At 35.4% G+C, this 14,051-nt stretch overlaps 1 protein-coding gene across 6 annotated transcripts in view; it reads right to left on the reverse strand.

Annotated features, from left to right (window-relative positions):
* The window catches only part of LOC129771299 (zwei Ig domain protein zig-8-like), a 374,094-nt gene that overhangs the window by 235,816 nt on the left and 124,227 nt on the right, over positions 1 to 14,051 (reverse strand). For all 6 annotated transcript variants that reach the window (XM_055774794.1, XM_055774793.1, XM_055774792.1 and 3 more), the window contains exon 4: positions 9,641 to 9,843. In XM_055774794.1, the coding sequence (XP_055630769.1) occupies positions 9,641 to 9,713 (73 nt within the window). In that variant the 5' untranslated portion in view covers positions 9,714 to 9,843. The remainder of the gene's footprint in view (positions 1 to 9,640; positions 9,844 to 14,051) is intronic.

Consider the following 14,051-nt stretch of genomic DNA (forward strand, 5'->3'; position numbering starts at 1 on the left):
CGTCTAGTGCCCAACACAATGATGTACTAAAAATGTATTCTCATGTTTCATTAGTAATAATGAGTTTGCATTCGTTTTATACAAATAGTCGTAACGATGGAAAACTTTCTCTCCTACACAAATGAAAACACATTTACCTTACTTATCGTGAAATTCATTGACAGAGTGGAAATTTGGAATGGGCAGATGTCAAAGATTATCTAGTGAATGAAAGTGGAAACCGTTTCGGGATGGTGCCCAGAGGACGTATTAGAAACTACAATGCAATGAAATAAAAATTGGAAACAGAATTATTTTGACTATATAACTTCAATACCAAAGGGACACCAAACACTCCTTTTCGGGGTACTTAAAACCTATGTTATTACATGATACATAGACAATGGCCCCAAGCACCAATCCGATGTAGCCCCAACATGGTTCGAACCTGAAGCTTCCACCAAATTGTATATGATGTAACCTACTTGAGGCATACGTAGTTTTCCAATACCGATTACATGTTTTCTTTGAGATGTTTCAAAGGAAATGAAAGGTTTGATTAATTTTGGACTTATGGGGACTTCGATGTTTTGTAACCTATATCTGATAATCATGCGAATTGAGTTGAGTTTTTTTGAGTTTAATCTACGTATAATTTTGGGCGAAAATACTCAATTGCTACACTTTTAAAGGCGACGAACCGATAATAAAAAACGGGTGGGTAAAATTGAAAATTTAATGTAAGTAAACTGAATGCTTGCACTGAGCAAACAAAGTGACGGAGCAATGAGATTTGCAAACTCTAAGCCTCAGCTTTAACATGTATTGTTGATTGCTAGCTGTCTATAGCTCACATACATTCAAACAGTTAAAATATCGAAACCTACAGTGGCTACGAGACAGTTTGAAAATTTCAAACATATCTAATAAGCTGGCTCACTGACTGGACGAAGGCTAGAATTAAAATCCACGCTAAAACGATAATTTAAAATTAACTTCACATTTCTATTTTGCTTTGCGCTCGCACGCCAATGCAAGTTCAGTACTGTACAGTTTTCGTCTTGCATATTCAATACATGCTCAATATATTCAGAAGCTAACAACTTTACATGCCCGTTCAGCACGATAGTAAACCATAAACTGAAAAATTTCCCCAACGGTCTTTTTTCGCCGTAGATAGAATGATGCCTGATGATAGCTACGGTTGTTTCCGCAATGGTATGGACTTATGAAAACTGTGCTCTGGTGCTACTTTACTTGCTTCTTTTAGAAGGCTAACAAAAGTTGAATCAATCAAATCGCCTCCGGATAATGCTTGATACTTCGCAATTACTCTACAGTTCGTTGAAAAATTATGTTGATTACTTTAATGGGATAGATGTGTAGAAATATTTCCAATCAATCTATGCAGACACCTTTACGATCTATTGAGAAATGGTTAAGTTATAAGCAATCGAATTCTTTCATTAATTTTTTTTTATCCAAAATATATATTTTTATTAAGGCTCATATGGCGTCAGCCTAACGGGGCCGGGAGTTCAATATTTCGACAATGTTTGCTTACAACTATGTTAGTAATATGTAACCGATTACTCGCGGTTGGTTCGAGGTTAGTATTACAAGTGTTCTCATAATTGGTATGTTGCAGTCTTCGATGCTCTGTACGTGTGCCCGACACGTGATTGATCTTTCATTAATTGTTGCATGTGAAAAGTTTAAATTTGTAATTCAAGTTGATGTACTTAATAAGTTTTGGAGGACTTCAAATAGGCCTTAAAAATGATTGAATAAAAAGGCATCCGGCATCCAGAATGACAAATTCGGATTACATTTTAAAACCACAAAGTCAGGGTTTCCAGCCATCTGAGTTGGTTCTTTGAACGAATGCTTCAGTACGTTTTTTTCCAGTTCGAATGTCAATTTTGTGACTTCCGTCATGGGCTTCCTATAGAATCTCCTCTCTAGGTCAGGTAGATGTCACACTAGCTCTTGTACCTGCTTCTGACTGAAAACGGTGGGATTGTATCGCTTATGACAACTCTACACGAGCTGATGTTTGAGCCGGCTAGTGACCATTCTATCCTGGATTCCTCGAGTCGAGATGACGCACTACGCTAGATATGGGGTTCAGACTAGGGGGCGTTGCTGATTAATGGTCAGCTGCATCCCAATAGGAAGTATCCCGTGTCGGGAACATGTACAGTGCATTGGAGATTACAACATCCCGATTATGACAATAAACTGTAATACTAACCTCGAGCCAACCGCGAGTAATCGGTTACAAATTACTAACATAGCTAATAAGAAATATTGTCAAAATATTGCACATAGGGAGAGAAAGGCGGTAGCAGGGATCTGATTGGGATTGATAACTACCAATAACGTACATATGAGGTGGATCATTAGGCAAAGTATATTTGGATTGCTTCACAAGATATGGTTTCGCCATTATTAGCATTCAATGTTAAATGTGTATTGTGCTCCCTTGGCCGAGTGGTTAGCGTCATAACTAACATGCCGGGTGTTCGGGTTCGATTCCCGTTCTGGTCGGGGGAATTTTTCGTCAAAGAAATTTCCTCCGACTTGCACTGTGATCACGCGTAGTCTAGAACTTGCCACTCAGAATGCATTCAAGGCGTGTTATTTGGCATAGAAATCTCAACTAAGTACTAATAAAAATGACGCAAGTAATACTACGTTGAGACGGCGAAGTTCCTCTAGGAACGTTAGTGCCATTGAAGAAGAAGAAGTGAAATGTGTATGGAAGAAACAAACAATGTTAAAAAACTCACGGTTTCATGATTTTATAAGCCGAATTGCTCATGAAATCTAGTAACTGATTGTTTTTTAATAGATCGCAATTGTATTGTGACTTACTTCCATCATTTAAGGAGCAAAAAGGTTCATAGAACAGTCGTATTCTATGTTCTCGAGAAAAACAGCATTTTCAATGAAATGTTGCTTAATTATGAACTATTTTTCTCAAATCACATACACCGAAACTGTGAGCCTTGAAAACATTATCATATCATCGCGAAAATAACGAGAATTTGTTAGTTTCTATAAAGGTGAGAGAGTGAAAATGACACCCAAAAATATCACATTATTCATAATCGAAAGTTGTTTTTCCACAGCTTATCAGGGAGACTACATCTGAGTTTCCGTTACCTCCTCTTGCGTATACTTCTAACGGAATGCGCAGCAGTGTTATATGCATGAACTACTGCGTTCAATTCCTCTCGGTAGCTTATTCCATTTGCGGATGCTGTGATCATGGCTTTTTCTACCGGCTTCATGCAGTTCTCTGTTATACCGTTCTACTGGGGATCTCGGAAAAGTGACATTTATACCGCGTTCGAGATAGTATTACATATAGTCCTTTCTATTAAAGGGGGGCCGCTGTCTGGTTTCATGACTTCCGGGTTTCCCCCCTTTTCAAACACCTCATCCAAGATCTTTCGTTTATGTTCACCGATTTGACGATCACGAATCTAGAACGATAGTCCATAATAAACTACACCAATATACCCGAAAATTTTGAGTAGGGGCCGTTGAAGTCCAAGCATATGATCTCCCATACACCATGAGGGGCAGAAACACGTGCCATTGCACAATGGTCCAGGAGATGCATTTAAGTGGAAATTAGCATTTAGAGCTTGACAGTTATTCTCTAGACAAAAACTGTCTTAGACAAAGTTGTTACTCATAATAGAGCACTCGTTTTTATGTTGCCAAAAATAAGGTGACCAAAATTTTAGATGAAATAAAAAATCTAACTTTCTTAACTTTATAGATAGAGGTGAACATAGTTCGACAATGTTGTAGCTTCAATTATTTGAGACATCTTTGTAGAACAAAGTTTTTTTCTATCTCTTGAAATAACCGATATAGCGCCTTTTTACTAAGTTACGTTAGGGTCACCATGAAAAAAACTATAACTTTTATATATAAAATTTTACATGCAAACTGTCTTCGAAAGACTTTTAGAGCTTACTACATACAAACATTTTTCTGAGTTGCATTAGGGTGGCCATGAAAAAACGGTTTTTTTTGCTTTAACTTTTATATTTCAAATTCTACATCAAAACTGTCTTCGTAAGACTTTTAGAGCTTATCGATACCAACATTTTGCGATGCAGAACTAGTCTATATCTTAATCCTACTCAAAGTTATTGATGGTTTTTTACCCAATAACTCATGATTTCAATTTTAATTCACTCAAACACAAAAAATAACATAGTTTTGAAAATCACACATCATGTAGAGTGAAATGTGCTTTTTCAAATGCCGTCAATAAACTTTCTTTACGTTTGCCACAGAAAGAATGACAAACAAATGGAAAGAGCATGTTTTTTGGGAAGAAATATCAATAAGTTTGAGTAAAGTTAAGATGTTGACAAGTTCTGCACCCAAAAATGTTTTTATTAGTAAGCTCTAAAAGTCTTTCGAAGACAGTTTGCATGTAAAATTTGAAACATAAAAGTTAGAGCAAAAAAACGGTTTTTTCATGGTGACTGTTACGGTACCATCGAGCTAGTTACCATTGATCAATCGTTTGCGTACGATCGCAGCAAACTCGTGTGGAAAAATTCTGGACATTCTGGAAAAATCATCTCTAGCGTGCAGAAGGCTTTTTGTGTGAAACAGTTTTTAAGTTATTCTTGTTATAAATCTGAATCTTTTACTTTGTAAATCAACTTACTGATATGTGAAGGTAAGAAAATGAATTTGTCGTTAGATGTTCCTAATGTATCATACAAATATTTAGGGCATAACCGAAACGGAAGTTGGACAGGCCAATTGAAAAGGCTAGATTAGAAGAAATCACTGAATTGTAAGCACAGATATTTAATATGAATTCTGTAGATCTAAATTAAATTATTATTTTAGTTTGAAGCATATATTAAAGTATCGCTAACAAAAACGGTGAGTTGCCTTTTGATTGCTGTCGCAACAGTGACCCTAACGTAACTTATAAAAAAGGCGCTATATCGGTTATTTCAAGAGATAGAGAAAAACTTTGTTCTACAAATATGTCTCAAATAATTGGAGCTACAATATTGTCGAACTATGTTTACCTCTATCTATAACGATAAGAAAGTTATATTTTTTATTTCATCGAAAATTTTGGTCACTCTATTTTTGACAACATAAAAGCGAGCGCTCTATCATGAGTAACAACTTTGTCTAAGACAGCTTTTGTCTAGAGAATAACTGTCGAGCTCTAAATGCTAATTTCCACTTAAATGCATCTCCTGGACCATTGTGCATTGGAGTAGACTTCTCAGTTCCACTGATGATTGCGCATCTTTCGTCATACTGGTTCACCAAACTTGCTCTCTCAAAATATTTTCAAAATTCATTACGTTTTACACGCAGTGATCTCGATCCACCATCGCATATACCACATCTATCAAACGCGTTCGTCTAAATCCGCTATCATTCGTTCTAACCATCGCGGTCGCCTCGATTCGCTAATTGAATGAAAACGCGGTCTTCTCGATCCGCTACAAATATTCAAAGCACGGTCGTCTCGATCCTGTTACCAGTGTGTTGTAACATATGTATTTACTGTGTATGAAACTAATGTTTTTCGTTTGAAATAGAATTCCTGTTTTTTTCATAATAAAAGTACAATCGATATGCTATGCTAAAATACAATTGTAAACTCCAAATATCATTTGAATAATGTAAAACTTCAACCAACAGCCACTCAAGCTAGGCACCAGTCACCCAAGCTACCATGCCATTCACCACAACCAAGGATCCGGTTCCTGCCATGTCAATAGTAATGGGAGAGATAATAAAATGATGTCGGATGACATGGAGAGGTTCTATTCGGCCCTCGAGAGTCTAAGAGGCAACACGCGTTAAACCACTCGTTTTGTGGAAGTCATTCACCGGGGATTATATCACGTATTAACGGTGTAATTAGAGTGAGAAAGTGGGGATCGATGTCGAAGTTCGCTAATAAATATTTGGTTCGGGAGGCTATCCGTACCTTGCAAGGCTTGCAAAGTGACATTTTCATTGCCCCCGGACAATATGGTAATACGCCACCAACAACGTAATTTTCTAATTGAATTTAAAAAATATATATTGGAAAAATCATCTATTTATACATTCCTGTTTCACCATACTTTGGTTCTGCGAAGTATGGAATGAAGATCCTTGATTTCTTTGGAAATACCGTATGCCATATATTCGCGGAATGACAGTTTAGAGATGTTCGATGCTTGTTTTGATATTTGACATTGATCCAAAAAGTTCATAATCGAATATTACATTAATTATGTTGGAAAAACAGAAATATTCATCTTTTCTACGATATATTACAATACAATGTGTGATATACGAATAGTGTTCAACTACCGTCGATGGGGGTGAAAACGGGTAATGGGGGTGAAATTGGGTCAAAAATGGAGAAAGTTACTATTATTAATATCTTGACAAATGTAAAGGTAGGTGCAATTGAAGGCGAAATTTATCAGCGTCAAATCGCCTTCAATGAATTTTATTCTTTAGTTCGTAAAAATACCATCGTTAACTGGCAACGCAAATGGAACGAAGATGAATTGGGCCGGTGGCTCCACTCAATTATCCCTAAGGTTAGCCTCAATCCGTGGTTCAAAAGTCTGGACTTGAGTCGGGACTTTATTCGCACCTTCTCCCGACTCATGTCCAATCACTTTTTCGTTTTAATCTTGCCGACAGCAATCTCTGCGGTTGTGGCCATGGTTACCACGACATCGAACACGTTGTTTGGTCGTGCGAGTTGTATCTTGTCGCCAGATCGAATTTAGAAAACTCCCTTCGGGCTGGAGGAAAGCAGTCCAATGTGCCGGTGAGAGATGTGTTGGCTCGGTTAGACCTTGATTACATGTCCCAAATATATGTTTTCCTTAAAGCTATCGATCTTCGAGTGTGATTGTTCATACATCCTTTTCCCCTCCTTTTCGTCCTTCGCGAGCTATCGGTTCCCTTCCTACTAACATTAGAATAAGTTAAATTGTAAACACATATTAGATGTAAGGATAGTTTTAAGAATTGAGTGTGAAGTGTCAGTGTGAATGAGAATGTGAATGTGAATCTGAATGTGAGTGCGAGTGTAAACACACATCTCCTTACATCCCATCCTTTTCCTAATGAAAATGTGTCACCCTTCTAAACTCGAGTCGACCGCGAGTAATCGGTTTCCTATTTCATTAACCATAGAATTAAGGAAACAACATGTTAATATATGCTAGTTGAAATATAGTTAAGAGTTTGGCTCCTTTAAACTTATGTAACTGAGCCTGTAAAAATAAACGGATTAATAAAAAAAATATCTTGACAAATATTGCGAATATTTTTGAAAGCTGCGTTTAATAGGAGACATATTTCAACAACTTCCAATGCATTATACTTAACTGTTGTACTAATAGTTATTATTTAATAATTCATTAATGTTTGATGTGTAAATAGCCATCAAATAACACCTCAGAAAAAATCTCATGCCCAGCATTATACAGAACTACTAAAATTGTAAATATTGGATAGAATTATTCTTTAAAGCCTTGCCAGATGAGTCATTACTGATTTTGAACATCTTTTTTTCCATTCGAATTTCAATTTTTTTGAAATAATCTTTTATTTACACCGAGTGGGGGTGAGAATGGATCAAGCACAAAATTGAATTCTATGCCAAACTGATATAGTGATTGTCATATTTTCATGAAAATTGGTAGATTTATTCCTCATCGTAAAATATTAGACCTGTATTTTTTATTTTTTTTCATCGGGGTGATCATTTCCATTTTTTGGTGGTCCGAAAAATCAACTTTTTTTTCAAAAATGACCTTTTTCAATAATTCCTAAATTTTGAACTACTCGACCGATTTAGATGATCGATATATAAAAATAAAGCCAATGAGCTAGTTTTGTTTAAAAAACACACTTGAAACACACACTTGATTTTGTTTTGGTGATTATTGATTGTAATTGTATTTCATAGCTTACATGGTTTCGGAGCTAAGGTCACCAAATTTTTTCTATATATATATATATATATATATATATATATATATATATATATATATATATATATATATATATATATATATATATATATATATATATATATATATATATATGGGTTTTTTTTTAACATAACATATCCGAATATCAGCATATGTTTTTTTCGTCTTATGTTTTTTTTCGTTTTCGAATGATTTTAGAAGTTAACATGTTTTTAGTTTTAGTTCAATATTCCTATGCAACTGGACAACATCTATGCGACTAGAATCGAATTTTTATGCAAATACCAAATATGCCGTCAAATTATCACCTTTTCACGGAAACGTTTAGCTATTGCCTACCCGTATAAATTACGAAATGTCATTGTGAACCAGCTTATGGCCATCAAAGATCTTGGCGTCATTCTCGATTCTAAGTTAACGTTTGAAGAACACGTAGCTTATATCACCAGTAAAGCATCCAGAGTCCTAGGATTCATCTTTCACGTTACGAAAGATTTCAGGGACGAAAGATTTCAGATTCGTTCGTTTCGCTCTGCGAAATTTGCCTTGGAACAATCCTTCAAATCTTCCAAATTTTGAAGATCGCTCTAATTTAATTGGACTAGACTCACTAAATCTACGTAGAGACGTCGCTAAAGCGATATTCGTATCAGACCTGATCCTCTCAAACATCGACTGTTCTACTCTTCTCCGATTAATTAATTTTAATATAAGGACACGAACTTTGCGCTCTCATACATTCATTTGTGTCCCCTCTTCACGCACTAATTACGGGTATAATGAACCCGTTTCAAGTATGTGCCGAGTTTTCAACCGCTCGTACACTTCGTACGATTTTAACTTGACCCGTTCAAATCTGAAAAGGATTTTTCCTAATGCCCTTAGATATTAAGTAGAATTTAAGTTAGATTTAAGTATATCATTAGGGTACTCTTGTTCAGGCCTGTTGATAACAAATAAATAAATAAATAAATTGGTACATCGATAATCTGAATCGGCCCGATATTTTAAAAGTTATAAATTTAAGAAAAAGGACATTTTTGAAAAAAAAAAAGGAAAAACTGATTTTTCAGACCATCGGTTAATTTAGAAAAATCATAACCCAATAACACAAAATAACGCATCTCTGAATTTTGGATATGTTATCTAAAAAACCTTAGCTTTCAAGAAAAAATATAAAAAATTTAGCGACCCTGAGACAATGTTAACAATGTTAAATAACTATAAAAAATACAATCGATAATCACAAGACCAAATTCCAAAATTTCTGCATGTATTATGAGAGACTAGCTAATTGGCTTTCATTTGATATATAGATCATCCGTATCGGTACAGTAGTTCAAAAGTTATGAATTGAAAAAAAATAATTTTTGGAAAAAATGGGAAAAAAATTATTTTTTGAGCAACCCTAAAATGGAAATGATCACCCTAATAAAAAAATTAAAAAAAACGGGTCTAGGTAAAGAACAAAACTACCAATTTTCACGAAAATCTGAGAACCACTATATCGGTTTGGCATGGAATGGCTAAATAATAAGTTAAAAATATTTCGAAAAAACAGAATCAAAACCGCAACATCATCATGTAGCATGTCATGTACTTTACAAATATTTTATAACTGCTGTATAAAGAGCTGTACTTACCGTTAAAAATAAAAAGTATGATGAATATTACATTGGAGTGGCACATGTTGTTATGTTGATTCAACGCGGACATCGCACTTTCCCACGAGAATCTCTTTCTCTTTCGTACGTGTGGTGTGATCGATGATAGTTGGTTGATGGGAGACAGCGGGAAGGATGCAGCAGTTTGTCAATTTTTCATAAAATCTAGGCCGCCGAGCAACCTGCAATTAAAATGTGATAAAAATATCAATTATTTTTCAGTTGTCGCTAGCGTCGCCGTTTCGTTGATGTATCTCGCGTTAAAACTCAGCCGAGAGGATTAAAAGGGATCTAGAGCTTGGCGCGAAACATATACAAAACTGAGAAAGAAAATCGAAAATACACTTTGATATAGTAGCAGCTGGTTGATGAGGTTTCGATGATGATTGGGATTGGGGAATGTACTGAAATGTGAAACATATTCATTTGATTTTAATGGGTACCTCCGTATAGTGATAAATAGGACTCGTGTGTCATGGAATCAATACAAATAGTGTTCGTGTTGTTGAACATAACACATAATGCTTCTGTTAATGGATTCTATGCAATTGTCTCATCGCTGTTGTTATAATGATTCAATGCGATTGTATTGCTCCGCGACTTATTATTCAAATGACTCTATGGCATCTATCATTTCAGCAAGTTGAACTTACATAACACATAGTGTCAAAATTGTCCTATATTTCATCGTCAATGACATTTTACCGAGTATTTACTCAATGTTGAAAATATAATATTTTATTAACCGCTATTTAGAGAAAAGTTTATATTATATCTATTCAGAGAAGATTCCCACCCATGATGTAGTTCTGAAACAAACACATTCACTGACGATGAAAAAACTAAAATGAGCAAAATTATACCATTCATCTATATTTAATGTAGTTAATTATTGTCGAGTTTGGCAACCATTTCAGGTTTAATTATACTACCAATTGAAAAATAGTCTTTCATTTTATTCTCATACAAAATTTGTAGTGGCTATTTGAGAGAAATCTAATGTGACCTATGACAGTTTCATTGATCATTTTTATTGATTGTAGTAGACTTTACAGTAGGTCCTCCTGTTGGAGGACAGCTGAACGCAAGACCGTTTGTGGAACACAGGACGCAAATATTTGCCGATGTATATTGGCCATAAATAATATATATTAGCGATAATCCTTCGTATCGAGTTGCGCGCCAGCTACAATCAATTCGGCAGATCGTAAAGACGTCAAATGGAAAATATAATTTAACGCGGCTTCTGTGGAAGCCATTCATTTTATGTGTTGCAAGAAACGGTATAACGTGATTCTCGGAATGAACAACATGAAAAACAAAGGATATACATTTATATTCAAACTCATTCTCATTTATCCTTCTCCCACCGAGAATACAAATTCCACTAAATTAAAACGCAAACATACGCGGATTTGTTGGAAGAAAATTGTGAGAACACAGTGAATGTTTGAAAGAAAAAAAAATAAAACGCTATGTGCATATATTTACAACACGCAGAACAAAATCTCCCGGCCGTTGTTACACTCTCTGCATCTAGAAGCCGCCATAATGGACATGAACAGTCATAATCATCACAAGCGGGATCTAAAAAAACTCCACCCACAGCTTGTCCCTGCACACATTGACATGAAAGCCTAGAGAAACACTCTTTACGTATTATATATCCTACTTCTTGGGAAACACCATAAATAACAGAACAAAGAACTTTATTGCTGCAAACTGCCTGTTAAGTCTTGTTTGCAAAAATACGACGATTATAAAAAAACGGCGAGAATATACACCACGCCGAGCTGCGGCTCTTATTCGCCAGGAATGGGTTATCGGGCGAGCGCAGGATAATTTGGGTGCGAACAAAACGAGGAATTATGTTGGGATTTTGCGTTGTTGAAATCGCGGTATTCGCTCAAAAGAAGGTGAAAAGATTTGAGAAACATAAATAAAAATAATTGATAGAAATAATTCAAATATAATTTGACAAGTTCTTAAAAGAATTGAATGAGTGATTTTCAACGAACGAACAAAAATTTTCAAGAAAAATATAAAAGAAAATATAAAAGGGAATAATGAGACCTTCTCACAGGCAAAACACGGAGCAAGCCTGGTGACGTAAATCCGAAGGGAAACATGCCTACGATAGGCGAATTTCCTCTTACTTCGTTTTTTATAAAACGAGACAACGGTCCGTTTACGTGGCTTATAAATGCATGATTTGTAAATCGATTTGAAGGTATGGGCAGTTTATTTCTCAAATATCAGAAGAGAGAGACTTTTCTCCTGTGCTTTCTACGAATAAAAAATAAATGTAGAGAACTAGTTAGAAGTACCTCTTTTCACATGTCACCAAATTTTCTGTACTGCCAAAATACATCGACAATGTTGTTTTATGGTGGATTTATGCTGCTCCCTGTTTAGAACCACTCTCCCCTTTATTGAAGAAAGCTATTGCATACTGTTGCTCACAACAGATAAAAAATCGGTGTTTGAAGCTAAACTCCGCTGCTAATAATCGATGCAGTGCTCCACAGCAGTTTAGTGAATGGAGAGATGAAAGTCGGCCTTTCCGGTAGACTTAGTTCGCTAGAAACAAGTTGCACTTAGCGGGCAGAATTCAAAAGCATACCATCATCTGAGAGGACAGAGGTTTAGTTCAATTGTTAATGAACCAATGTGGATGGTTCGTCAGCAAGAATAGCATACATTGAGCCCTTTTGTCTTACGAATGGCTTTCATTCTGTTTCATTCGATTGAAAGCACTATATTGCATCAAAGAGCTATTGTTATCTACGAGCGAATGCGACTTTCCGCTAGCGAACGATTGTTACATTTCTCTCTGCATATTTGCGGTCTAGATGCATGCATTGGATTCTCGAAGTAACGTTTGGATAAAAGGCGCTTTGTTGGCTTCAGAGGACCCACTTTTACGATTTCAATTTCTGATGTTGGGTTGGTTTCTATTGATTTGAGTTTCGAATGTAACTCAATAGCTATCAAATTTCCATCCGAACATACCTCACAGCGATATTGATTATCAATATTTTTAGTTTCATAGTTCCTATCTGCAGTCGTGTCAATTGCGTTACTTGCTGCCGACATGGAGGTGTACGAATGGAAGGGCGTGAAATGATTTCATCCGGTCACATGAAAAATCCGAAGCTGTCTCATTAAACTTTAATATCCCTACAATCTGCCCTAAACTACATCCCAATAGAAACCTATTGGGTCATGATAAATCGGGAACTAAAAAAAAACTAGGGGAAGGCCAAAGATGTGAATAGCATGCCCAGGAAATGGAAAAATAAGTGAAAAGGTTTGGATACAACTGTACGAATACAAACAACTCTTAAGGAAGACGTGAAACGAAAATGTTTTCATGGTTTTTTCAACCGTTTGAGTGCGGAGCAAATTTTGTGAGCATATAGGGGAAGGGTGGTAAAGACGGACACCCTTAGTAAAAGTGGATTTCACAACAAATAAATAGCTTTCTCACCACTCATTTATAGTATATGTCTCTATTCATAATAAAAATTGTCTTTGAGGCAGAAATTTTTGAAAATGAATGTGTCCGGTATCTTTAAAAAAATAATATTGAGTCGGGAAAGATGGGCACCTGGGGTGGGAAAGATGGACATTCAAGTTTATGTACTGGATAAGTTTTGGAGGTCTTCAATTATGCCTTAAAAATGATCTAACAAAAAGGCTAGACTAAAATCACCTAGAAGGGCATGTAATTTTTCTCATTTTTTCACGTCTAGAATAACTTCCGGATTTCGGAATGACAAATTCGGATTACGTTTTAAAATCCGCTCTGCTGATTCGTTGCACTTGTAAACTTAGTTAGTGGGTATCTGTTAATAAAAGAAGGAGGAGATAATCAAATTGTTTTCAAAACAAAATGTTTGTCTTTTGTCGGTTAGAAAATTTCACCGCTGATTCGATAAACTGGAAGAGAAGTGATGGTAAAACATTCACGTAACGAAAAATACCCCAAAAATTGCTCGATAACAATGAGAACCTTATTTTCTGCAGATGGAAATTCACATAAAGCTGCCCTTGTAGATTACTTTTTTGTTTTCATTTATAATTTTAATAGAAAGTAACCTAGGTGTACACAGTAAGTGTCAAAGGTATGAATACACTGTATTGCAAGTATATACATCATTCAAATTTAAAATAAAAATGTAATTTATCAATTACTTCCCCTATCAAAAATGCGGATGAGATTTGTATATTAAAAAACACTAATAAATGTAGACAACTGATTAGTTCATAAAAGTTGTGTTATAAAAAAAAAAACGCATGAAACACTGGTTTATATTTTTTTTAAATAAAAAGAAAATTATAATTACACAATTTCGTTCACAATTATAGTTTGCTACACAAATCGCTT

This window comes from Toxorhynchites rutilus, chromosome 2, assembly GCF_029784135.1.
Source record: "Toxorhynchites rutilus septentrionalis strain SRP chromosome 2, ASM2978413v1, whole genome shotgun sequence".
In the NCBI taxonomy this organism is placed as follows: Eukaryota; Metazoa; Arthropoda; class Insecta; order Diptera; family Culicidae; genus Toxorhynchites; species Toxorhynchites rutilus.